Source organism: Aythya ferina (assembly GCF_964211825.1).
Source record: "Aythya ferina genome assembly, chromosome: 7".
Classification (NCBI taxonomy): domain Eukaryota; kingdom Metazoa; phylum Chordata; class Aves; order Anseriformes; family Anatidae; genus Aythya; species Aythya ferina.
The window spans coordinates 18,319,592-18,344,066 of record NC_140302.1 but is presented as its reverse complement, the minus strand read 5'-3'; the positions used below and the strand labels follow the sequence as shown (position 1 = coordinate 18,344,066).

At 45.2% G+C, this 24,475-nt stretch overlaps 1 protein-coding gene across 2 annotated transcripts; it reads right to left on the bottom strand.

Annotated features, from left to right (window-relative positions):
- Positions 1-235: 235 nt before the first annotated feature.
- Positions 236-16,997, bottom strand: LOC311439855 (broad substrate specificity ATP-binding cassette transporter ABCG2-like). Of its 2 annotated transcripts, none has more exons than XM_084526076.1 (16): positions 16,811-16,997; positions 14,032-14,318; positions 13,352-13,411; positions 11,959-12,073; positions 10,201-10,353; positions 9,279-9,436; positions 8,012-8,163; positions 6,994-7,110; positions 5,914-6,179; positions 5,309-5,391; positions 4,874-4,963; positions 3,426-3,550; positions 2,916-3,070; positions 2,406-2,495; positions 1,594-1,706; positions 236-1,107 (listed from the first exon to the last, which is right to left on the bottom strand). In XM_084526076.1, exons 2-16 carry the CDS (start codon positions 14,313-14,315, stop codon positions 960-962), a joined length of 2,109 nt encoding a protein of 702 aa, XP_084382202.1. In that variant the 5' UTR covers positions 14,316-14,318; positions 16,811-16,997; the 3' UTR covers positions 236-959. The 2 variants fall into 2 exon arrangements, with proteins under 2 accessions (XP_084382202.1, XP_084382201.1); XM_084526075.1 differs by having other exon boundaries at positions 14,032-14,315.
- Between the last annotated feature and the right edge of the window lie 7,478 nt (positions 16,998-24,475).

Below are 24,475 nucleotides of genomic sequence, written 5' to 3'. Positions count from 1 at the left end.
GGAGCTCTGTGTCTTACTCTGTGCATAGTATCATATATAGTATATATATATATATACACACACACGCTATACTATATATAGCATTGATATATAGCATATATATAGCATGGCATAGTATATATATATAGTATAGCATAGTATATATATAGTATAGCATAGTATATATATAGTATATATATATATATGCATCTCTATATAGAAATGGCACAGCCAAACAGGAAGCCTGCTAAAAAGATTTACCATACATACAGGTTTTTATTCACTTATTAAAAAAGAGGGGAACAAAATCCCTTCTTAAGTAATATAGAATTCATTTTTACAGTACAACTGTTATCATATTTCTCACTCTTAGGTTCCATGGCTTATACCACTGTTTAGATGCCATCAGCAAAAGCTGCTTCTGCAAGTATCTTCCACAGAGGAGCTACTAGAAGTATAATTCTTGCCTGGCACTGAGAGCACATTCCCTGTATAGACGTCAACCTTGAATGCATCTCCAACTCATTTTGATTGGTTTCTGGCTCTCCTCAGGTGTGACAGGCACCAACAAGAGGCAACATATCGACACATAAATGTCATCATTACTTTATGCCATGTGGTGGAGAAGCTCACACTTTCAAAGGAAAATGTTTCCTTGTGTATATTTGTAAAAGTTAGCCACAGAAGAATGAAGCTCTATAATAAACAGTTTGATAAGCACCTAAGAATTATGACAAATACATTCCCTTACAAAAAAAAAAAAAAAAAAAATCATTTATGCAATCTTACAGTAATACATTTCCTCTTAAAAAACAAAATCATACAATTATATGGAGATCATGGTCCAGAAACACTGGGACAGGATTTCCATCTTAAGTCCACTAAAGAGTCAGTTAAAATCTTTGGCAACCTCCAGCAGGCTTTAACAAGCTTTGCTGTTTTAAGACCTGAGAAGTTGCAGAGCAAGGCAGTGCAGGAATCTATGTGAACTTTTTCATAAACCGTAGTTTGGCATAGGCAATGATGAGGAAGATAACAGTCATGCAGAAGAGAGCCACTATGTTTTCCCACATTGCCCAGTTGGTAGGTGCAATTCCTTGGCTGCACAGGTATGCTTCACCAGAACACCTGCAGAAAAGCATGGGACAGAAGTTTATTATATCTGGTGCAAGATACTGTAAGTCTTCAGTTGGTTACTTTTATTTTCCCGTCATACAAAGATTTCTCTACCCACAATTATGCAAGACAGAGGTGATGGAAATAGAGTGACTTACCATGAAAAAATAAAGCTTAAGGGACAAATCTGGATCTTTTGTTCTCATAATTTTTCAGATGATTCGATAGCATCATAATTGTTTCTTACGGATAACTGGCAGTTTATGAGCAAGCCTCAGAACCACATCAGACTATGATACATATAAAAATATTTAGTTTTATGCATCAGTAACTGGAGGCCCACAGCAGGGGTTTGGGGCCCAAAAGCTATAGAAACAGTTCACTTACTCTCACAAACACTTATTCTCTGGGTAATTGTAAGCTCTGAAATAGTCTGACTTGTCCTTTAGCAAGCCATTACAATTCAGACCCAAGAACAGTCATAAGGTAAAGACTTACATTTCTCCTGAAGTAACTGAAGGACAACTGCCTGTATCTCCCACAGACACTGTAACATTTGGACCCTTCTCACCACAGAAGTAGAGACCCCTAAGCTCATTCACTTGAAGAGCCTAGGGAAAGAGGCAGACAGCAGTTTTTTACAAAGAACTAGTGACTTGGGGTGCTAAAGCTGAAACACCTTCAAGGTGCTTGATTATTAGAAGATATATATCACCACTCTTGGAATCATGTTACTTTTAGGTGTGAACTGAGTGGCCCAGAAAAGTTACTTCTCAGCACTTATTCTGAATCTCTTAACCACTAACTTTCCAAGGAACTGCTCCAACGTCTACATGCAGGATGATTTGGTGTCTGAATCTGTAACTTCAGAGTTATATTTCAGTGATTTAGCCATGGGTTTCTGTCTTGCCAGCTACAAGACCCCATTTATCCACCTTTATCTGAGTCAATCTCCTCTCCCAGAAAACCATATGGCTGCATAGTGACACCCCAGCACCAGCACTATGAAGCAGGAGGAGTCAACTATTCAGGTTAGGAATTAGCGCCTCACTGGGCAGTTTGCTCTGCTGCTGTCAAAACAGTACTAACATTGTGGCACAAATTAATTGTTCAGTCTTTAAGGCTTTCACCTTTTACATAGATTAACTTTTCTTCCGTTTTGAGGATGGCTGGTTTGTTCTTTCACCATGTTCATGTGAGGAAAGAAACCAAGCTAGACTTTTAAGAGAACTGCATTTATACACAAAACCTCCCCAGGATGCAGCATGGTAGCCACTACTCACAGGAGACCAATGCTACATTCTACTCACAGTGAGGCCATATCGAGGGATGCTGAAGTACTTGAGCCAGTTCAGCCAGCCCATTACAGAAGGGAGGTTTACTAGAAGACCTGAAAAGATCTGAAAGAGAACAAAAGAGACTGATGAGTCACAAACAGTTTACTGCAAACCATGTCATTCCTGCAAACCCCACTGGGCAGCCAAGTTACTGCAACAAAATCAGCTAATCTAAAGTTTATTTCAACCTTTTTCCTTTTAAGCAATCTAGTTGATCACTTAGATTTGTAATACTGTCCTTTTTTTTCTAAGGACAATTTACAAAAACACCTTTTTGAGGCACACTTTTAGCACAGCTCTGGTGACACCACACCTACAGAACTGCATTTGAGCAAAGGTTTGACCCTTAGATTACAATTTAGCAGACTGACTGAAGTCTGACTACAGCATCGGTAAAATTGCAGGCAGAGAGTAACAAGCTCCTGGACCCATTCCTGTAGAGAGCCTGTCTCCTAAATCCATCTGTGCATCTTATGTACTTACAAGCATCAGGACAAAACAAATAGTGATGAGCAGATTCGCCACAGCCACCACTTCCATCCCAGCACTGATAGCCAGAGACATGGCTGTGGCAGTGTACGACACCAGTATCAGCGCCAGCATGAAGAAGAAGAATCGGCCTGCAACAGCTTGGTATCCTGTCAAAAAGCAGAAAGAAAAAGTCCAGTTAATAGCCACATCACGAACTTCGGAGAGGTACCCTCGGGCTCCTACACAAGACATGAAAAGGAGGAAGAAAGGCTGAGTCTGGAGTTGGCAGCAACTGTGAATGCTCTAAAGCAGTACCAAAAGACATGGACAAGCAGGTCCCCATCTCTGATTGCTGGTGTCTCTGCCCCTGCTCCAGAGTCTTCAGAAGTTATGATGCCAAGCACTTAAAATCAGCTGAGGGTTCAACCAGTTTCAATTTAGATAAACGAAATAAACTTTGGCTAAGTCAGAAATCAAACGTGTTAGAAGACGACAGGTTCAATGAAAGCATCAGTTCATTACCAATCATCCAGTAAGTGATGCATGAGAATATTATGGCTGGAGCAGTTCTCATGGGCAGTAGATCTCCTATCATCAAGGCCAGGAAGTAGGCAGACACACGGTAATATCCACTGGTGTACTGATGACTGTGAGGACAGGAAGGAGGCAAGTTTTACAGGTTTAGAGGTTATCTAGGAAAAAGGTTCGGTATATGTGTCTGGTTTATCCTGATTCAGTTTGTTCTTTCTACCACTGACTCCTCTATATGCAAGTTGATTATTTTCTCTGTGCTGCCACTTCCCACTCCAAAGTAAGGGCTGATCTATCTCACAGGCCCTGCAGCAATGCTGGGAGCACTCTGAGAAGATGAATGAGAATGATTTAGACTACTAAATAGCATATTGGAAAAAGGCTCCTAAAGCTCTGTTCAAAGAGAATGATCCTAAACACAAGAGCAGGGGAAAGTATGAGATTAACTGGAGGAACAGTTTATCCACAGCTATCTCATACAACTGTTTCTAAGGGAGAAGGAATGATAGCCAAGAATGAGAAAACACCTGTAGGACATTAACTCACCTCCAGTTCACAGGGCAATTAAATATCATTATGATTGCCTTGCTGCATAATGGAGCTCATGGAAAGACTCAAGTGGTGAGGTGCCAGAATCCCCACCAAGAGTAAGCAGGCCAGACTAGCAAGAAATGTCAGAGATTCATTCCTGAGCAGCTGTTAGGGGTAGTACTAAGCAGTTCTGAGTAAGCTGCCAGTGGTCATGTGCACATCTAAACTAGTGCCTCACAAAAACACAACACTCATTTTCCAGGCACAAATCTCTGTTTTCCTTTTTACTGCATGTCTTTTGCCCTTTCATCCCATGAGCTGGAGGCTATTCCAAACCATGTTTTCAACATGTATATATACACACTTCTTTATGCACACATATACATACACACATTTATATATGCATTTAATATACATATGTATATAGACAGATATACTTGATTGTTAAAAATATCTTGTAAGCCAGTCAGCAGCCCTTTTCTTCTGCTCATCCTTTGAGAAGATTTTATAAGAACTCCCCCTTCATCTTTGCACAGTCTTACCACTTTGGGACCACTGCAAAACCCTGTTTCAACCAGGCCAGCAAGAGGGCAGGCAGGGTTCACAATCTTCAGGATTCACATGCAGACTTCAAGAACAGGCTGTTACCAGAAGTGGAAAAAGCACTTCTTGGTAAACCGTGATACAGCAAGCAAGTAAAAGCATTTTACTTCTCCCTTCCTTCCCTCACTTCTTAGCATTTGAGCTCCTTGCTTTACTGACTGATTTAGCACTACTGTTGCATCCTGATGTTGGAAGAAGAAATCAACTCTCAAGTCCTCGTTGGTAGAAATATTTTTTGTTAGCTTTTAAGATATTTCCCCCCCTCACTGCAGGGTAGGAAACAGTCCAAGAACATCTCTACTTACACAAATAGTTTCTTGTCTCTGATGAACAACTCAATTGCAGAGACACTGGAAAAGCATTGGTTTGTGGTGACAAAAAACAAGGATCCAACACTAGAAAGACAAAACAGAAGTCAAGAAGTGAAGAAACAGCCAAGTTCAAGTCAGCACTTTTCTGTCTCTGTCCATAGAACAGAGAGATTTAATTGTGCTACTGTAGATCTTAGCTGCAAAGTCAGGTTTATTCCTTTGTCTTCACCTGCACATCTCCTTCAGACACGTGGAAGCCCAATGGAACTGTGGGTCCTTTAGGACCTCTGATAGTACCATTCTGCAGGGTGTTCAGGCTGGTGAACCCAAGCCGCCTTTGTGGTCCAAGCAGAGACCAGAGCCTTTCTTGTGGCTGAAACCTGTGGTCTATCAGCACAGAAATGAGCAAGCTGCATCTTTCCAACTTACCGATTCTGAATACCACTTTGATCCAGTTTTACACCAAAAAAAATGGCCCCCACAACCAAGGCTAGAATTATCGTCACTGCAATCTGGAAGTGAAAAGAGGAAAGGGAGAATGGAGTCCTTCAGATGGGCAAACAGGGACAAAGCACTAGATGGTCATTAAGGTATATACAGGGCTTAACATTCATGCCTACCTAAAACTTTGCAGTGTGAATCCATGTAAACATAAAACACATACAATTAAAAACCTTTAGCCAAATTGTCATGGTTTATCCTTTTCCCTTTTCTCCTTCCTTTGATCTTTAGTTCGTAAAAGCTAGCAGAAGCACACTCAAAGAACATCCCAGCTTGAAATGTCAAGTAAGCCTCAAGATCTATGTCTCCCTCGAAGCTCCCCATGGGAACCAGATAATGGAGCATTTCCCCCACTCCCCAGTATTCAGTGCCGTAGTCCTTCTGCTATTTTTTTTTTCCAAAGGCAACAACCTGAGTGGTAGTGGCACATGACTTTTCTGTTCCCCTGACTTTGAAAACAGAAGTGTGCTCAACAAACTTCAGACTGTGGGACTGAGATCAGAAGTCTGAGACTTCTAACAATTGTTACCAACCTGTGCAACAGAGGCCTGTGGGTTCCTGATGAGGTTTTTCAGGGAACGCTTGGACACCCAGTACAGCTGGGTGAAGAATCCATTTGCATAGGTAATCTCGTGCCCTTGCTTGGATATTTTATGATTGCTTCCCCGTCCCAGCTCCACTTTTGCCAGCGCTTCCTTTGTGCTCTGGTACAGGCTGGAGTTGAGGTACTTCTGGTGTAGCACATCCACCACACTGCTGACCACATTCTGTTCCACTGCTCCATTTTCACTGTTTACCTCTAAGTGGCAAAGACAAGATACGGCTTGTGATTCCCCATGAACCCCTATCTTCAAACATGGCCCATCAACATGGGTCTGCTCTGGAGGCTGGACAAAGATATGATCAGGAATAGCCAGAGAATTTGAATAATTCAAACTGTAGCTCTGAGCTTAAGAGAAGAGCTTGAGTGAGAGGGTTTCCTTGCAGTTTTAATCCAGCCTGGATCATCTGCATGTTCTTTGTGGCATAAACATGGCCACAGTCTTAGAATAAGCCATTAGAAAACCTTCATGGGATTTTTGGGAAATCAATGATTTGCCATGATCCGTTTCCCAAAAGGCACCACTATGAACACTGTTCCCTCAAAATCCTTCAGTCATGGATATGCTAAAGCATCCCCAGACAAATCTTCCAACATTCACTCACAATATTGTTAGAGAATTTGTTTTCACGTGTAGTTCTATCTAATCATTCTTGATGCCACATAAATCTATTACTCTTAGGCCTGTCTTCTTCCATATGGCAGCCCCTTACATGACTGAAAGCTTGTCTTCTTTTCTCAGCTATTTCTTGAGACTAAGCAATTCTAGTTTTTCTGTCTTTCCTACATTTTGCAGACAACTAATATCTATCACTGTCCTCCTATATTACTGAAGGAAGAAAAAAATCCCTTTTAAGTCTTCTGAGATCTTGAAACAAGCCCAAAGCAAAGTATATCTATTAGTAGGAAAAATAAAAAGATAGTAAAGTGTCTTTAGAATGGAGAAAACACAGAGAATGAAAGCTTGCCATAACTACGTTTAACCCAGGTGGGTTTCTCCTTGACAAGTTACCTTTTCCTGTGTCCACGGGTTCATTAACTTCCTTGTTCGCTGCTACAGCAGTTGAATCACCATTTATGATATCAAGGAAGAAGTCAGCTGGGTTGTTAAAGGGTTCACATTCATATCCTTAAAAATAAATAAATAAACAAAACCCATACAACAACATGTTTGTACTACACAGAGCACAGCTTGAAAAGTGAGGTTTAATACTATATCACCCTGCTATGAGAGAAAACCACTGCTTCACTGCTTTTCATGAACATTAGTTTACAACAGTAGAATGGGCAGGATTTGGCAGATGGTGAAACTGAGGTATCTATACAGAGTTTCAGAGCTGCTTATTCCTCACTGATTTCAGATAAGGAGAAATCTTCAGCTTGCTTCTTTCTACAGAGCTCAGCATGGACAACTCTTGGCTCCTTCCCAGTGAAAAAAGCTTGCAATCAAAGCTTGCAATCCAATGTCCATGACTGCATCTATACTGGGAATTCACTCCATGTTCTCTGTCCATTATAGTCAGAAACCCTCATCCTCCTTATCAGTAGAGGGGACAACCAACCAACACTGCTATTATTAATCCAACTTAAGTCACACCATGGTTTTGCCCATTCAGTCACCCACCTACGTTCAGACTAGAGCAGATTCTTGGATCAGCCTCTGCAGATTGCTGCCAATCTGCAGGCTGTGGTTCAAAACTGACCGGGTCTGCCATCTAGGCTTGGCAGAACTAGGAGCATCATCTTGTCTGTTGTGCATCATGCTTCTAAATGTCCAAGCAATTTTGTTTCTTTGGCCTGGTACAAGTCAAAACAAAGGCAAGAGACGGCTGTGCTCTATTCTACCTTTTTTATTTTTATTATTTCATGTTTTCTAATTCTAACCCAACACTATTCGGATTGTCTATGTACAGCCTACAGTATTGTAGTGATAAAATAGCACAAGAGTTTTATCAAGCACAAGGGTAAGAACCTACTGACAGTTTAAGCTTGGTAGCTGATTAATGTTACTCTTGGCACAGAAAGCTTACCAATAGAACTAAAATAGTCCAGGGCCTGATTTGCAGGACCATGGTACAGCACCTTCCCCAAGGCCAGTAACGTCAGGCTGTCAAACAGCTTGAATATGGAATAGCGGGGCTGATGGATGGAAAATATGATGGTTCGGCCTCTTCTAGAGAGCCTGAAATAGAAACAAAAATTCTCCCAAATACACCACACTTTGCAATTCAAAATAGTCATATTAGCTGAAGCAAAATATAAGCATCCAAATCCAAGACAAAAGCTTGTCAGCTTGCTAGAGTCTCAATCCATTAAAGTTCTAGTTCCTACTTCTCTCTCACCATGTCAGATGCTGCATGCAAGACCTTCAAGCACCCATCATTACAAGAGACTTGCTGCAGTCCAGGTAGGCAGAATGTTATGTTGTCTGTGGCTAGCAAAGGTTAAGCAAAAAGGTTAACCACAGCTGTATATAAATCCTCGTTATAAGTTTTCTGTACCAGGTTTCAGCGTGACTAACAGGAAAGGTCCCATTGCACTCAGTGGCATAGCCAGGCTTTACACAGCAGGCTGCTGAAGTCTGGTCAGCTGAGGTTTCTCCTAGCTCTTCTGCTGAGGACGTACTCTTTACAGCAGTCAAAACTAGTTTTTCTTCAGGTTTGTCAGATGCTTTTTCAATGCTTTGTCACTGATGCCCAACAAGTATCTCCCGTGATTAAGACCCTCTATCCACAAGCAGCAGGGTAAGAGGTACCCCTGGACAAAATCAGACAATATGCCACAAACACAGGAGGAGTGTTAGGAACTCATTCTCATTACATGAGCCTCATTTGGACCTCTTTGCAGCAGAAGATAGTTCATCTCCAAAGCAGATAACAGGGAGCACTGAGGGCAAAAATGCAGGTGAAGTTGGATCTGAGTTACAGGCCATTGTCATAACAGAGGAAAAGCTTTTGTAATAGGCTCAGCTGGAAGGCCAATAAACTATGATTACAAGGCTTGACCTCACAGTCCACCCCTCTCTGTGGCAAAGGGAAGCTGTCCAAGCTACATCTGCTTTTTGGGCTCCAGTCCAATGCTTGCTGTGGAAAGATTCCCATCAACTTCAAAAAGCTTTGGACAAGACCCAGATAAAGAGTTTACAACCACTTCTGAGTCTGCTAGTCTAGCTTTAAGAAAAAAAAACAACAAACACATACCACAAACATTGTAGCTACTAAGTCATAGCAACATTCCTTTTTTAAATAATGAGATAGCAAAGAAATTTCAGCAGAGCCCTGAGGAATCAACTCTTACTTCTTCAGGAGGATGAGAACAGCGTTGGCTGTGCTGGCATCAAGGCCAGTTGTTGGCTCGTCCAGAAAAAGAACTGGTGGCTCTGTGATGAGCTCCATCCCAATGTTGGTTCTCTTCCGCTCCCCTCCGGACACTCCCCGGATCAATTCAGTTCCTACCTACAAGCAGAAGAAGTCAGGCATTTGCAACTATTTGTTCTGGAATTCAAGGCTCACCAAACCCATGAAAAGCAGACCTTTTCATTTTCAGTTTCCCATCAGTGGACTCTCAGAGCCAGCAGCAGATGATGGGTCTGATTCAAAGGGCACTGTGAGGGACCATGTAGCAGTGAGCAGACAGTGTGATTTTTAGTAGTGCCAGACACCTTTGGCATCGGGAAACAAAGATGACACTGACAAGAGCCATGAGGAGGCCAGAACAACCAGAGGCAACTTTGGTAATCGGGGATGCCTTGCATGGGTAGCTCACCTGCTACCCAAGTAAGTGGGGATAAGTAATATAAAGTTAAAATAAGAGTACAAATGCAGCTGGGAGGAGCAAGCTCTGCACAGAACTCCTCCATCACAGCCCAGTTTCCCACCCGCATAGCGTTCAGCATGGTAAAAACAATTCCCCTGTCTTGTCCTACAAAGCCAGGAAGCCACCACGCAGCGTTCCAAGGTGCTATGACTAGTCAACTTTTTCCCCTCTGCTTATACAACATGCTGGATGTGGCCCAAAATCTTCCTTGTTTAGTAACAAATACACATACCTCTTTCCAAGCTACCTCCTGAGCTGGAGTGATTTCCTGTGTGTATTATGATCTTTTCAGATTCCTGCTTAGCTTAGTGTAGCTATGCTACATAGTCCATACAGCCCAGAGTCAAGTAGCTTAATTTCCAGAGGTAGCAAGATTTCTAAAATGGATATTCTCACTGCTCACCTTAGAATTAGCCACTTTGCTCAATCCCAGCTCGCTGATTATCTGGGTGACTCGCTCTTCCTTCTCCTGAAAGCTGATGGAGCTGGGGAGTCGCAGGGCAGCTGAGAAGTGCAGGTTCTCCCTCACTGTCATGGTGCCCATGACAACATCATCCTGAAAGCAGCACAAATTGACAGCTGAAAAGCCTCACTCTCAGCTACCTGACTGGGCACTGGAGTCCCTGTGGTGGCAGTTACTGGATAAGCTGTTTGTGGACCACGGGGGAAACTGGACTGAGTGACAACTCCTGCTTCAAAGCATATAGAACACAGAATTCAAGACCACTCAAAAGTCAAAGGGAGAATGCAGCTTTCAGGCTCAGGAGTGTAAGTGCAGATGGTACTATACTGTTCTGGAAGTGCACTTTCCTTACAAGCTATAGTGAGGCAGAGCAGGTAGCTGTTTCTGCTGCCAGTGCTCAGCATTTGCAAGATGTGAGTGCAGAGATCATTAGCAGTTTAATAGTGATAACACATGACTTAGCAGGTTTACACACCCATCTGCATAGAATAGATAATACATTAAATATGTATGCATTTAGCCTTCAGTTTGTTATGACTCTTTGGGTCATTTTTATCAATATAGGGAGTAGTGCACAGGGGTGGGAGGGGAGAGCAACTGTTTAATGTCTTGCCCAGTTGCCAATCATTTCAAGGTTTCATTTGTTTGCTTTTGACATTGGAGAAACAGATGTCTCAAACTGGGAACACTTGCAAGAAACTTCCTGGCCATTTATGAGGATTTGGGGATCTTTAACCTGCAGCACCAAGATTTATCACCAGTCTTGTCACATGCATCCTCTCAAAAGCCCCCCAGCTGTCAGCTTTCAGAAAGGCTGCATATTTTGTATCTGCCTGCAGGCAGAAGCCTGGATGGATTCCAGATTTAGAGGCTCATATAACTGCCAAGAATCCCCTTCTCCTCAGCTCCCCCAGGGCTGTGAGGGTCTATTATTGGTCCAGGCCTCCACCCACTTCCGCAGATTCAGCCAGCTTTTCCTGTCTGAGTGGAACGAAGCTCTGCCCCAGCCAGCCAGAATCAGAGGAAGAACAGTAAGGATCTGCTTACTTCCTAGAATTATTGTTGGACAGCTTGAAGGTACCTCTGCTGACTAGAACTGCCACTGAGTTTTACAACAGGAGATTTCGGGTGTTGAGAGGTTCCCACCAACCAATCCCTGTTTTAAATTTAATTATTTTTTTTTATTTTTAGAACTCTTGCTGGAACTTCAGGAGATCAAAAAACAAAGAAAAAAAAAAACAAGCCACAGTAGCCGGGTGGCTTGGGCACCCATGCAGGTTTGGGAAGCCAAACACCTCCACGCTTTACTTGGCTGGAGCAAAAAGTTTGCTCCTCTGTTTTCAGTGTTACAGGACAACACTGTAACACCTGAATTATCAAATTAGACTCTGTAGGGATCATTGAACATTACCTTACTTAATGTTTTCATGCTTTTGCTCATCTTTGCTCCATGCTTTTCTCATCTTATGCAACAGAGCCCTGCCTTTTTTGAGAAGCTGTTCCTCTTCCCACAGCAGACCTACTCACTCACCAGGGAAGACCACACTCTCTCTCATTCATGTAGTGGTGAGCTCCATCCAATGTGTTCCCCACACATACACCTCTTCTCATGGAGGACACTTTTCAAAGGCTTTACACCAAAACCTATGCTCTTCCCTCCCAAGGTCTCCCAGGCCTCCGCTGAAGGCATTTACTCACCTGCACGACATATCCTGAGATGCACTTGAAATTTGGAGGCTGTGGGATGCCATCTATAAGCACTTCTCCAGACAGGCCTGCCGGGTCCTTTCTGGCAGCCAGCACATCTAGCAGACTTCAGACAGACACCAGACGTTAGGTTTTGCCATGACAACTGCTTTTATGTTTGACTGGGTGAGTGCCACCACTCAGGACTGCAGCTACAGCCTGCTCATGGCACGCTCCAGACCAAACACAGGGCACTGAAAGGGGCTTCCTCTGCTCTGGGGGCTTCATTTTTTTGTACAGAAAGCCTGATGCAGATGGAGGATTCTCAAGTGCCAGCTATGCCACAGCAGTATTGCAATATACAGACCCTCAGAGCCATCAGCCCCCTACAGACATTAACTCAGCCTCCACGCTAACAGTTAATCTCAGACGTGCACACAAAAGCACCCTGCCAAGCAGCTGCTGTCTGCTCTCCAGCCAGGAGAGCACAGAAGAAACTACTTTGATCTCAAGCAAATTAATCCAAATTGGTATAAACAAGACTACAGTCAAGATTAATTTCAAAAAGTCATTTTGGTTTAACATATCTCTGGTTTCTCCTTACTGCAAATTAGAGGTCAGACTGTCTACTAGCTATGTAAATACCAATGAGGTCTGGCTCTTGCAAACATCCTGATCAGTTGGCAGTCTCCTTAGAGGGGAAGATCAAGGGTCACCACAACAACACACCTGCATGAACCCTGGCCATATTTGCCTGTCCAAGACAGTCTCAAAGGAAGAATGACATAGCACTCTCTTAACATTTTTATACAGGAGAGAAAACAGCATCAGCAGTGGCTGGAGAGAGCCTGCAAGGTACTTCTCAGTGCTTTCATCCAAAGTTTTCAAGCATGTGCACTCCCACCACCAGGACACAGCCAGGCTGGGGTGATGATCCCCAGCAGGTATCCTACAGCCTGACATTACCCTATTCTTGGCAGTCGGGGGGGTTGACCCTGCATCTTGGAGGAAGTTTTGCTACAGCAACATCACCAGGTTGACTTCCCTCCTGCCCCTGAGGGACCTTGCCCTCATCCCCACCCCAGGGCAGGTCTGGGACAAAGCCTACACCTGAGCTTCAGTCACCCCAGTTCAGCCTGGTATCTTCGCTCTGGCCACCATTAACGATGAAAGCAGTAATATGGATCGTCAGCTGGAGCAGATGAGGGGCGTGACACCACTGCAGGGCTAGAACTCGAGCAAAGCCAACATCAAAGGGACAGGAGGTCTGGCTGCATCTCCAGATTTCTCCCAGGCACATGCAAGTCTAAGCTTGGGGCTCCCTCATATCTTCCCCAACCCTAACAGTCCCACAACCCCTTTGAGCAGCTGACTGCCCATTTAAAGAGCAAAAGAAAGTACTCACGAAGATTTACCGCTCCCTGTTGGCCCCAGGATAGCATTCAAGCCTGGCTTCATAATGCCACTGAAAGAAGGAAAGAGTTATTCCCAAATGCAGGACTGTTCACATGCAGCTCATAGTAGAAGTCAGATGTGAACAAAATTATTGACGTTTTCAGAATTGTTGAAAGAAAAAATTCAAGATTATTAGGAACTTCTCCTTAAATGTGAAATCAGTAAGCATTTTCCTTTCTTGTCCCAAACTGCCACTCAGAACAAAATCAGAGCTGGACATGCAGAGCAACCTACAAAAGGCAAATTATGCATCTTCCCAGCTGAGCTGGGTCTGGAAAAGAAGAAACAATTGCCCTCTGTTACTTATTTCCTCCCACCACAGCTCAGTCCATAGTTAAGGAAACCTTCAGATCTTCTGGCAGAAGAGTTCACACAAGTTTGGTCCTAATCTGCCTAGATCTGAAACTGCTCCAGTTATATCCTAATTGTTATGCCTAAGGCAAATTAGCAAGTGCTCACATGAACGGCAGACAGGAGGGTAGTCAGTACAACAGTACAGTACAGCTGAATCTGGAAAGTGACACTCAGGTCACTGATTCACAGCAGCAGATTAATTCCTAGTTACGTCAGTTAGGTCTAGTTAGGTCAAGTTCTAGTTAGTTGACTTGACAGTTCTAGTTAGGAACTTACTAAACATTTTGAAGGATCTTCTTTTCCACAGTCTTCCGTCTACACAGGAATCCACTGGACTGCTTAACGGAGTACTGGATGTTATGGAAACTCACGACAGAGCCCCGAGGGGATCGGAGGGACTCCCGTGTTGGAAGAGAACGTTGGAAATTGCCTGCTCCTTCCTCTTCTCCAACAGAAATGATGCTGTGATCAAATGTGTCTGCCATTGTGTCCTTGTTGCACAGGTCAAACTCCACTGCATGAAGATTTTTGGGGCTGCTGTTGTTTTGGGCAGTTCCCATCTACTGAGACAAAGAACACAAAAACACTCAGGGAAGAAGACACGTGAGCAAAGAGGTCTGCAGAAGGTGTCCTGAAAAAGCACGTTCATGCACACCACTCCAGTTCTTACAAGTGCCAAGTTTCCAAAAGGATGGACATCCGCACTGGAAGACATCCAGTAGTCCCCAAAGGCATGGAAACACTTAGAACAATGCACGCAGCCTTTAGGAACAAGACATGGATGTTCTTGAAGAAGTGACACTAGTTCAAAGAACATCTGATGAGGTAAAAACCAAGCCTGTTTGTGATGGTCAATGCCTTGCTTGACACAGTGGGGGCTACAGATGCAAGCCGCTATGCTTAAGCTAAAGAGACTGAAGCTCCCCTCCATCAGGTAGAACATGCTTAATCCGCTTCATACCCCCACAAAGACAGAAGAGAAAACCTTATTTGCTGGCACGAGTTTGTTTCAGTGATATCAATTTGATTAAAATGCAGTTATACATATCGCTTAGCATGTTTCAGTGATGCCAGTATCAAGATGCTTCACAGCTACAAGGAGGAAGAGAAGCTTGGATTTGTCTGCAAGCACAATTCATTTTGAAGAATGGCAGTATTCCCTTCTCCCACAGGTACATCCCACAGTAAAGAAACAAAGGGTATAAGTGGGTATATTACGGAAAATTAAATATGGTATCTGTTTGAAATCATGGGGAAAGTTATAAGCCATCCCAGTTCCAGCAGATAAGCTGCTTCTGTAGCGCAGGATGGAAGCACCTGGAAGGAAGGGCATGAGACCAGCAAAGGGAAAGAGCTGTTCTCCTTGCCCATGCAGCAGCACCTACACAGCAGGAAAAGTATTAATACTGCCATAACCATTAACACTGCTTCCCTCAGTAGTCATAGCAACAGAGCTATTTTGTCAAGGGGGTGCTTCACTTTCTGCTGCTGTAAATGACTGAGACCAAGTTTGAACCCCTTCACTCATTTAAAAAATAGAAAAATAAAGGTTTAAACTTCTTGTCTTGACATTGCATGGGAAGAACTTGGAAACCCTGCAGTCCACACGTTCTGCAGCCCAGGCAAGGGTTGAGCTTAGCCTGCACCCTGCCTTTTATCCAGGTGACCTCACAACCAAAAACCTTCTTGTCCCCTTTCCAGGCAATCACAGCAAGGAAGATGGGAAACACGACATGCCCTTTCCAGAAACTGAAGGGAACGGGTTAAAATAACACAAACTAGTCTAATCATTTACTTCCCTTTTAGCTGCTGGCACAAAGGTGTTTGTTGGAAAGCTTAAAAAGTTACTGTGATTGTGTGGAAAGCCAAGACTGTCACCAGGATAATGAATGAGGAGAAAGAACCATGCACAAAGACATCTGCTGCTGATTATCTGAGTTTTATGGGAAGGCAGATGTATTCCACAAGTGATCTTTTTCCTGCCATCTGCACCCACAAAACACCCTTTTCCCACCATTTTCCCTCCAGGACTGAGATGGTGAAAACCAATAGGACCAATCACTGCAGAAGCAACAGATAGCTCAGGAGGTGAGATGGTCTCACTCTTAAGAAATGGAAACTCCAAGAGCCAGGTTAAAAACAAAGACAACAAAAACAAAACAAACAAACAAAACAAACAAACAAACAGAAAACAGAAACTATCCCTTTCCTATCACTTAAAGTCGCTTGGACACTGTCCTGGGCAACCAGCTATTGGTGGCCCTGCCTGAGCAGAGGGTTGGACCAGATGACCTCCGGAGGTCCCTTCCAACATCAATCATTCTATGAAAGCTCAAGAAATCGTAGTAGTTTTTATTTCTTTATAAGTAAAGGAAGAGTGACAGGGGGGAGAAGAGGAAGGGTTGTTTAACTTGGATGCATCCTGTGGCTGGTGACCCCTGGGAAAGCCTTGCCTGTGGGAAGCAAGAAAGGATCTGCTGCTTACATCAGCAAGAGAAGGCTTATATATAAAGGTTGCACAACACATTCGAGGGAAAAAAAAAAAAAAAAGATGACCACGACAGCAAGGGCAAAGACCCGGTTAGACTTTTGAACATTCGACTGTTTGTAAACCTCACATGTGCTTCGGATAGCCAGGTTCCTCCCTTTACAACCCCAGAGGTTGTAAAGGCTCACTTTATGAACCCTTCTATACGTGTTTTTGCAGGGTTACCGATAAGCACCGCTCCACCTTGCCAGCGCCCTGCGGGCACGAGGGAGGATGACAGAAGGATGCAGCCGGCCCGGCAGAGGCTACAGGTGGGCGCGGGCAGCAGCACCCCGCGGGCAGCCACCCCCCGACCCCGGTACCGGCACCGGTACCAGCACCGGCACCGCACCCCAAAACGCTCGGGGACAGCGCCGCCCGCAGGGGCTCGGGGTCCCGGTCCCGGTCCCGCTCCAGGTCCCTGCCGCGCTCCCGGTCCGTGTCCCTGTCCCTGTCCCTGTCCCTGTCCCTGTCCCTGTCCCTGTCCCTGTCCCTGTCCCTGCCCCGCTCCCGGTCCCTGCCCGTTACCTCCGGGCCGCCAGGCGCTCCGGGCGGCGGACACGCGGCTCTGGCTGCGGCGCTGCCTCGGCGGCGTTTTATAACCGGGTGCGGGCGGCGGGTTATATAAAGCGGTGGCGGGGAGTGCCCGATGCTCTCACGCAACCCCCGCCGGGACCCGGACAAAGGCGGCGAAGCCGTCCCGTCCCGTCCCGTCCCGTCCCGTCCCGGGGCGGTGCCGCCGTGCCGGGCCGCCCCCCGCTCCGGGGGCCGCGCAAGGGGAACCGGCGGTGCGGGGCGGAGCGGTGGAGCCCCCCGGCGCCGGGATGCCGAGGGTTTGCTTTCTTAGTGGAAGCTGCCAAAACGCCGCGGTGCGGCCGGTACGTGGTCCACGGCCCATGCACATCCATCGAAGGGAACGGCTGGAGGGTGGGGGGCAGCCCCCTATTTCCCTCCTTCCCTCCCTCACCCCTCTGGAAGGCTCATTGCTCCCAGGGGGGATTTCTCTGGAAATCCTCAGCTGGGGCCAGGGATGGTCCTGGCAGTGTCACCTTTCGAGGGTGCCACACTGAGACAATACCACCTAGCCGCACGCCTGCTGAGGCCCTGTGACCCCCCCGGGGGGTCATGGCAGCCCTCCCTGGTCACCCGTCATCCATCACGCTGCCATGTGTCCCCGGCTCCAAGAACGTGTGAAAGCAGGAAGATTGGTTTCCGCTGGTTTGCTGTCACAGTTTCTCCTCAACCTCCTGTTCCCAAGCACTATTGTCTTACTATAAATAAGCTTGTTCTGCTCAGGCTCCTTGGAGTTACAAGTGCAGGAAAGGCCTGCTTTTTTGGTTTATAAAGATAATTTATATCAGCGCTGTCAAGTCACGCTATCAATTGCCTCCGGTTTGACCACCCTCTGCACAGCAGCTCTGTACAGAATTGCATTTTCCTAACAACAGCTCTTGCTGACGGTTTGAGGGTCAGATAAGCAGGAGCATGCCTCTAGCTACTCAATAAATACCAGTAATAAAAAACTCCAAAGGTTCACCTATCTGCATACTTGCCTATATGCATGCCTTTATCACCTGTATGCAGACATGCTGACTCAGTAAGCAAAACAGGTACTCACGTTCCATGCAGCTGCAATGCTCTACAGGGCTGAGAGGAGTCAAGAACAGGGGGGATTGTGGGGGTTCTGAAACAGTTTTAGAGATCTGTCAAGAGGGCAAATTTTGCCATAGATACACTCAAGATTCAGGCTTGCTGAATAAGGATGTTATTTGCAGTCACTCTGCGGGGCAGAAGCAGCTCAAGTTCATGTTTAGTTTGCACTTTAACTTCCCCCTTTGAGAAAAATTTGTGTGCACTGAAGACTTTTGTCCTAGTGCTTCACCAAGCATGCACATCTGTGTCCAAGGGTATTTCCATCATAAACGCTCCCTCACCCTCCCTGTGCTGCGGTGACAGCCCTCTCATCACATGCCTGGGACAGTGAGAAAAGAAACCGGTGTGCTTGGGAGCAGGAGTCTTCTTCTGAGCCACGAATTCGCTGCTCCACATGGTGCCTGCACAGTGGTGCAGGAGAAGCGCTCTCTGAAGCAGCACAATTAGAGGTTTGGGTTTCTCTTGACAGGTGGTTTCAGTTACTCGGCTGCTCTTCAGGCAGAGGTGCTGCTTCCCTTCACTTCGTGGAATGTAAAAAAAAAAAAAAAAACACAAAACAAACCACTTCTCTGCCCCTGTGCCTAAGTACATCCCAATGGCATAGAAATGCAGAACTGAGATATGGGGAGGAACCAGATCTGCCAACTAAAGCATCTGGCTGGAGGCTCTTGCTTTCCTCTAGCCCACTCCTGAAGTGACAGTCTTCTGGGCTTCTTCAAGGGCCTTTTGATCCTCAGAATTTTTCATCTCCAGCTGGGCAGCCTGGGGGAGGACAAAAGCTCTCCCTTGCTGGGTGCACACACAGGCTGTGCCTCAGCTGCCCTCTTACATCTGACTGTACCACAGGAATTGGGTCTGGCTGCAATTAAGCTAGCAACAGGAAAGAAACGAGGGAGGGGAGAATTTTTCTGCTGTGTCATTTTACTGACCCAGTTGATCTGAATCACAACACTGCTGAGGCAGACTTCTGTCCACACAGGAGCAGAAACCGTTGGCCAGAGTGGTGGCTTGAGACAAATACGCTTAGCAAGCCAGGAGATCCTCACATCAAACACTGTATTTTTCTCTCACCAAACCACTTGTAGGTTGGTGCTTTTTGCTTTCTGATGCTCATCCACAGAGAGGGGCATTTGCCTTGCAAATTCTCAGTCTTTGCTTCTGATTAAAGGATGTGGTCTTCAAAGAAAGACAACCAAGGTATTATTAGCCCAGCATAAATCTCTAGCAAGCACCAAGCCACAAAGCCTTGTCACTTTTACTGAGAGATTTTAAATTCAGCTACAAGCTTGGCCTTGATACACTATGGCAGCAAGGCAAGATGAGCCTGGGCCATGTGTTAAATCCCATGCAGGTTTTAGCACATGTTTTGGGTCTTCATTCTTGCTTCTTAGATGATGCTGCCTTGAGTTTCTGACCTGTTTGTTACTACAAGGTTGCAGAGCAGGAGAGACCCTGATCCTGAACATGGGGAAGGGAACCTGGCAGGAAGTCAGGCTTAGAGGAGTCCTGCTGAAAAGAATTATTCTCGTTTGAAGCTAATTTAAACATTGTTCCTTTCTTAGGGGATCTGGTCACACTAGACATGTCCTGCATGTGCCCCAGCACACAGAGTGGAGATGTTGCCAAGTACTATGTGTTCATCTCTCTGTTGAAGGTCCAGTCCTGGCCTCTTCTTCCCTCCTTCCTGCAGCTTGAGGCACAGGTTTGCAAAAACATCTGATTGAAGAGGGTGGTGGGGGTTCCCTCTAGTCCAGCTTTACACTTGGGCCTCGGCTTGCCACCACTTAACTCAGAAACAGCTTTGTCTAGCAGAATTGCCAGACAGAAATTTTTCAGGTCTGTTTCTTCATTGCTTTCCTTGGGCTGCTGCCTTCATTGTCCTGAGGATCCAGGTTGTTTTAATCCCACCTAATGCTGAATTTCATAAAGCTCGTAAAACATTTCAGGGACTCAAGCCAGCAAGAGAGTGGATGAAAAACATGTGCGGGAGGAATTGCATGCTGATGAGTACGATTTGCTTCTCTATTGAATGCAGCAAGAAGCAGATCCCAAATGCTCACAGTGCAAAAGCAGCTCTGAGAACAGTGAAGAAGACAGCAGTATCAGACATGGTGCATGAGTGAGGAGCATTTCTTTTCCAAAAGTTCCAGATAAAACTAAACCAGTCTTGGCTTTTGCAAGACTTGAAGATTATGTAGAAGAAATATGATTTTGTCAAGTTTTGTTAATCATTTAGTCCATTATCTGAATACCTAGTAGTGCTACAGTGGCAATAGGTTAAAGATAAGAAAGGATTCAAACAAATCTAAGAGTAAAGAAGATCAATCTTTAACTGGTGTGCTACATTCAGATATCACTGGCTTGACTGACAAAAATCAAGAACAGCTAAACAATAGGATCAATAGAACCACACATAGACATTATCTGGATAAAGCAGGTAGACAAGGATTAAATATCTGTAGTCTAAAGTATCTAGATGATATAAACCACCATTCCACTTCTTTGGTAGATAAAACACTAATATCATAAATATTTACAGATATTTACAGCACCAACTTGCTGCTGTTAGTGAGGTTACAGAGAACCTAAGATTAGCATAAGATGTATAATGCAAACACAGAGAGATGCTCCTTCCCTCCTCCCCCCTCCCCCCCACATCTAGAAAAATGAGATATGATGAGAAATGAGAGGGAGATAAAATAGGTAGAAGGAGCAGAAAATGTAAAGTTTTTGACATAGCAATCTAGACCAGGAATATCTCTAAGTCATGCAGAATAGCAGCTATGAGGTGGGTAAATTTTGAGAGCCTGCTAAGAAAGAAAGCCCCCAGGTCCTCTCTAAAAAAGCAGGTATGAAGAGACACCAGCCATGACTGCTGCATGCTCTTACATCTTTAGGACAAGGCCTGGGACTGCAGACTGCCAGGAGGCGAAGCAGACCTGAGGTAAGCAGAGGCAGGCACACAAATTCTCCTACATTCACCAAGAGCTCCTGGGGCAGGATTTCCTCAAATGCAGTTCATGTTGCCATTTGCAAGTCAGGCATGGCCACTCTGCAGTTCTGCTTCCCGTTTGAGTGCTTCATTGCCCACAGCAGTTTACAGGCTTACAGTGTGTTTTATCTGCCCAAAGTTAGCTCTCCAGAGGTCTGCTCTGTCCCTAGGCATGAATGTTGACATACACAAGGTTACGTAGGCATTTCATGTCCTTCCTCAGGAGCAAAGTCCAGGCCACCCTACCAGCCGTTCCTAAAAGCAGTTTAAATTTTATACATTCTTATGTCCTGATTCATTAGCATTTGCTGCTGCAGCCCTGGACAGATTTGATTTTTTTTTCAATAGGTGCTATACACCCAGAGGCGCGGTGTCTCTCCCCGAAGGGACGCTGCACAACAGCAGAATGTGAGACAGCATGACAGTAAACAGCCTGTATGCAGGAGGAGGAGAGAGAAACAAAACCAGCTCTGGTTTGTTTATAGCTTCTCCCTTCTTTCGCACTTTCCTAGTTGCCTGACAGTGCTCTGTGACCCTGACAGAGTACTGCACTACATCCTTCCAACACAGGACAGAGCCTTGCATTAGATGACAGAAAAAGACAGAGTGCAAAGACTCAGAAATCACAGTTGTCCTCTGCTCTGGTGCAGACTGCAGGAGAACAACATGAAAACCAAGGCAGAAAGACAAGAAATCACTAAGTAGCACATGTTGTCAAAGAGAATCCAAAGCAGTGGACCAGGTTACATGTTTGACTTCAAGAGGAAGGTAGTGACATGGATGAAGGGGAGAACAAAAAGAAAAAAGCACTTGGTTGCAGAGCTCACCCAGATATGCCACAGGAAAGAGCTCCACACTCCTGCATTACTTATCCCAGATCTCTTTATGCTTACCTTCTGGCTGATCCAGCTGGTTACACCCTACTATGTCCTAGGTGCATCTCAATACTTAACAATTTTATCTATTAAAGACACTGTCTGGTATTTGTCTTAGCCACTGAAACTTTTTTTTTTTTTTTTTTTTTTTTTGACAGTGTCATTCTGCTCCTCTCCAGACCTAATTTTCTCTCCTACTTTGGAAACCTTTATGCAGCTGGGGATGACCTTTATGCAGCTGGGGATGACCTTTATGCAGCTGGGGATGCATGCAAAAGGAGCAGAGGGAGCCCAGAGCTACCCAGGGACCACTGAATGGCAACTGGATGTCCTAGGGCAGTAAACGGTAATTCAAGAGAGGCAGAGAGAATAAAGAAACATATCAGGAAGTCTAAGATAGATATGAATGGAGAGTAAATGAGAGTCTGAGTGTGGAACACCAGGAGGGGTCACAGGTGTTGATGGCACTGAGCTTAGCAATTCATCAGGACATCAACACATCTAGGTGTAGCTTCTCTGGGCACTCAGACTGGGAGAGAAACAAGACAATATCTTTATGACTCACATTAATGACTCATGACAAGATAAGAAACTGAACACTATCATCTCTCTTAAGGGCATGGTTATGAAAATGCACCTGCAAGACCAACCATTTTCACTCATCTAAGAGGAAACCAGGAGATATGAGAACTTGACAACTGTCATTCCTTGTTCTCTGTCATCAACAAGGATACCCCTTACCACATCACCTGAACACAAGTCTCGGTGCTCAAATTCTGAACAGCCAACAGTCCATTTGGACAAACATGACAAGGCTAGCAAAGCAGAGCTGGAAAGGCTTTCATCAAAGGCTCTGCATTCCTTTAATGCTTCTGGAAAGTCTTGAAGTGGGTTGGATGCCACAAGTTTCCTTCCACCATTTCCTTCCACCACTGCTTACCTCTTCTTTTAAAGGCACACTCCTTGTCACATACCTTAGCGTGATCCAGTAAGCAGCTCAGGAGCAAGACCCTGGCACTCTGTCATTTCAGCTGGTCCACTGCCTTTGTCACCATATGGCAGCGGTGAAGAATGCAGGCCTGTGGCAGGGCTTCTTCTGGGGCTGTACAGGACAAAACCTGCTGTGGCAGGACGGGTTGATTCCTGAAAAGATTCTGAAAGACTGCCATCTCCCATTTATGTAACTGCTGTCTATCCCTTATGAAACTAAGGAAAAGCTCTGCCCTTTTGTTTGTCCTAGAAATCTTTGTGCACAGATCCAAATCTTGCTTTGTTCAGCTAACTCCGGATGTGTCTGAACAATCTTTTGCCATGTTCAGGCAACATGTGTGCGCGTGCATATGCAGTTTCTCTATCTCTAAGAAAGCCATTTGCTGTTATTTCTGGTGCCTTTCACAGAAGGGGACCCTGAAAGTAATCACAGCCAACAGAAATGATTGCTTGGGATGGCTTCTCAGCCCTTTCTCAGGCAGCACAAGCCTGGTTATCTTCAGGCTCCTCAGCCTTACCTGTTGCTCTGATGGGCTGTTCTTCAGGCTGCTGTGCCCTCTGGCCCCTGGAGGCAAGCATGGTAGCTGAGAAATGGCTGGTGTCCTCAGGGGATGGCAGTGGTCAGGATACATGACCAGGCAGAGCTGGTCTGGGACACGCTGTGCTGTAGGGCCCTGTCACAACGCCAGGTGTGCAGGCTCTATTGGTGACGTGCCGTGGCATGCCCCGGTGAAGCCCGGCTTTGAAGCGTGACCTGAGGCCAGAGACCTGCCACCAAACTCTACATTTTGTTTTACCAGCTTGACTTTGGTGTTCCTCTTTCAGAGGCGGGGTGCAGCCCTAGCTCACCGCACCCAGGGGCCGGCACCCTTTAGCCACCTGCTTCAGCTCACAGTACCTGTGTGGCTGGCTGTCAGCTATGCCTGGCATTTCCCACCTCTGAACCCGGGCTACCAGTGAAGCTTCCTAGTTGGTTTCTCAAGCAGTGTCCTTGTTCAAGAGTCCAGCAAAAGTCCTCTCCAGAATCCAGTGCATTCCTTTTAATGCCCCCCTTGATGACTGAGCTCAGGAGGAAGGCTGGGCCTCACACACACTGAAATTCCTCCTCCTTCTACTGCTCTCCCAGTACCTGGCTCCTTGTGTTCAGGTTTGGAGGCCCTAACTGGCATTTTATCTGGGTTTGTGATCAGCTGGCTCATCGCATGATGATAGCTTCTTGCCTCCCTTTTCCCAGGTCTCTAATAAACTGTAGCTTTATACTGTTAGTTGTCCCCTAGTGTTACTCTCCAAGCAGCTTCTGCTATGAAGTGTTTGTGGGAAGTGTGAGGGAAGACCTGGTATCATAAAGTGTGTTTTGGGAACCCTGGGTTCTGCTTCTGTCTTTTTGCCACTGAGAAAGTCATTTTTTCTGTGCCTCAGTTTGCCTCAGTAAGGTAAACATAACACTTGCAGCAGAGGTCTTTTGAGAACAGTTTGCAGGTGTTTTCTGTTAATGGTGCTGAATGATGTCTGCTGGAACACCAAATACTTTTCTTATGGTATCTCCAGAAGCTCAGCTGTATTTGTCAGGGTATGGGGAGTCATGTGTTCCTTTTAAATGTGCCAAGTTGGACTTGCTCATTGGTGAGGCAAATACATGTATGCCATATTCCTCAGAGACACAGCAAAGAGACACTGCAAGAG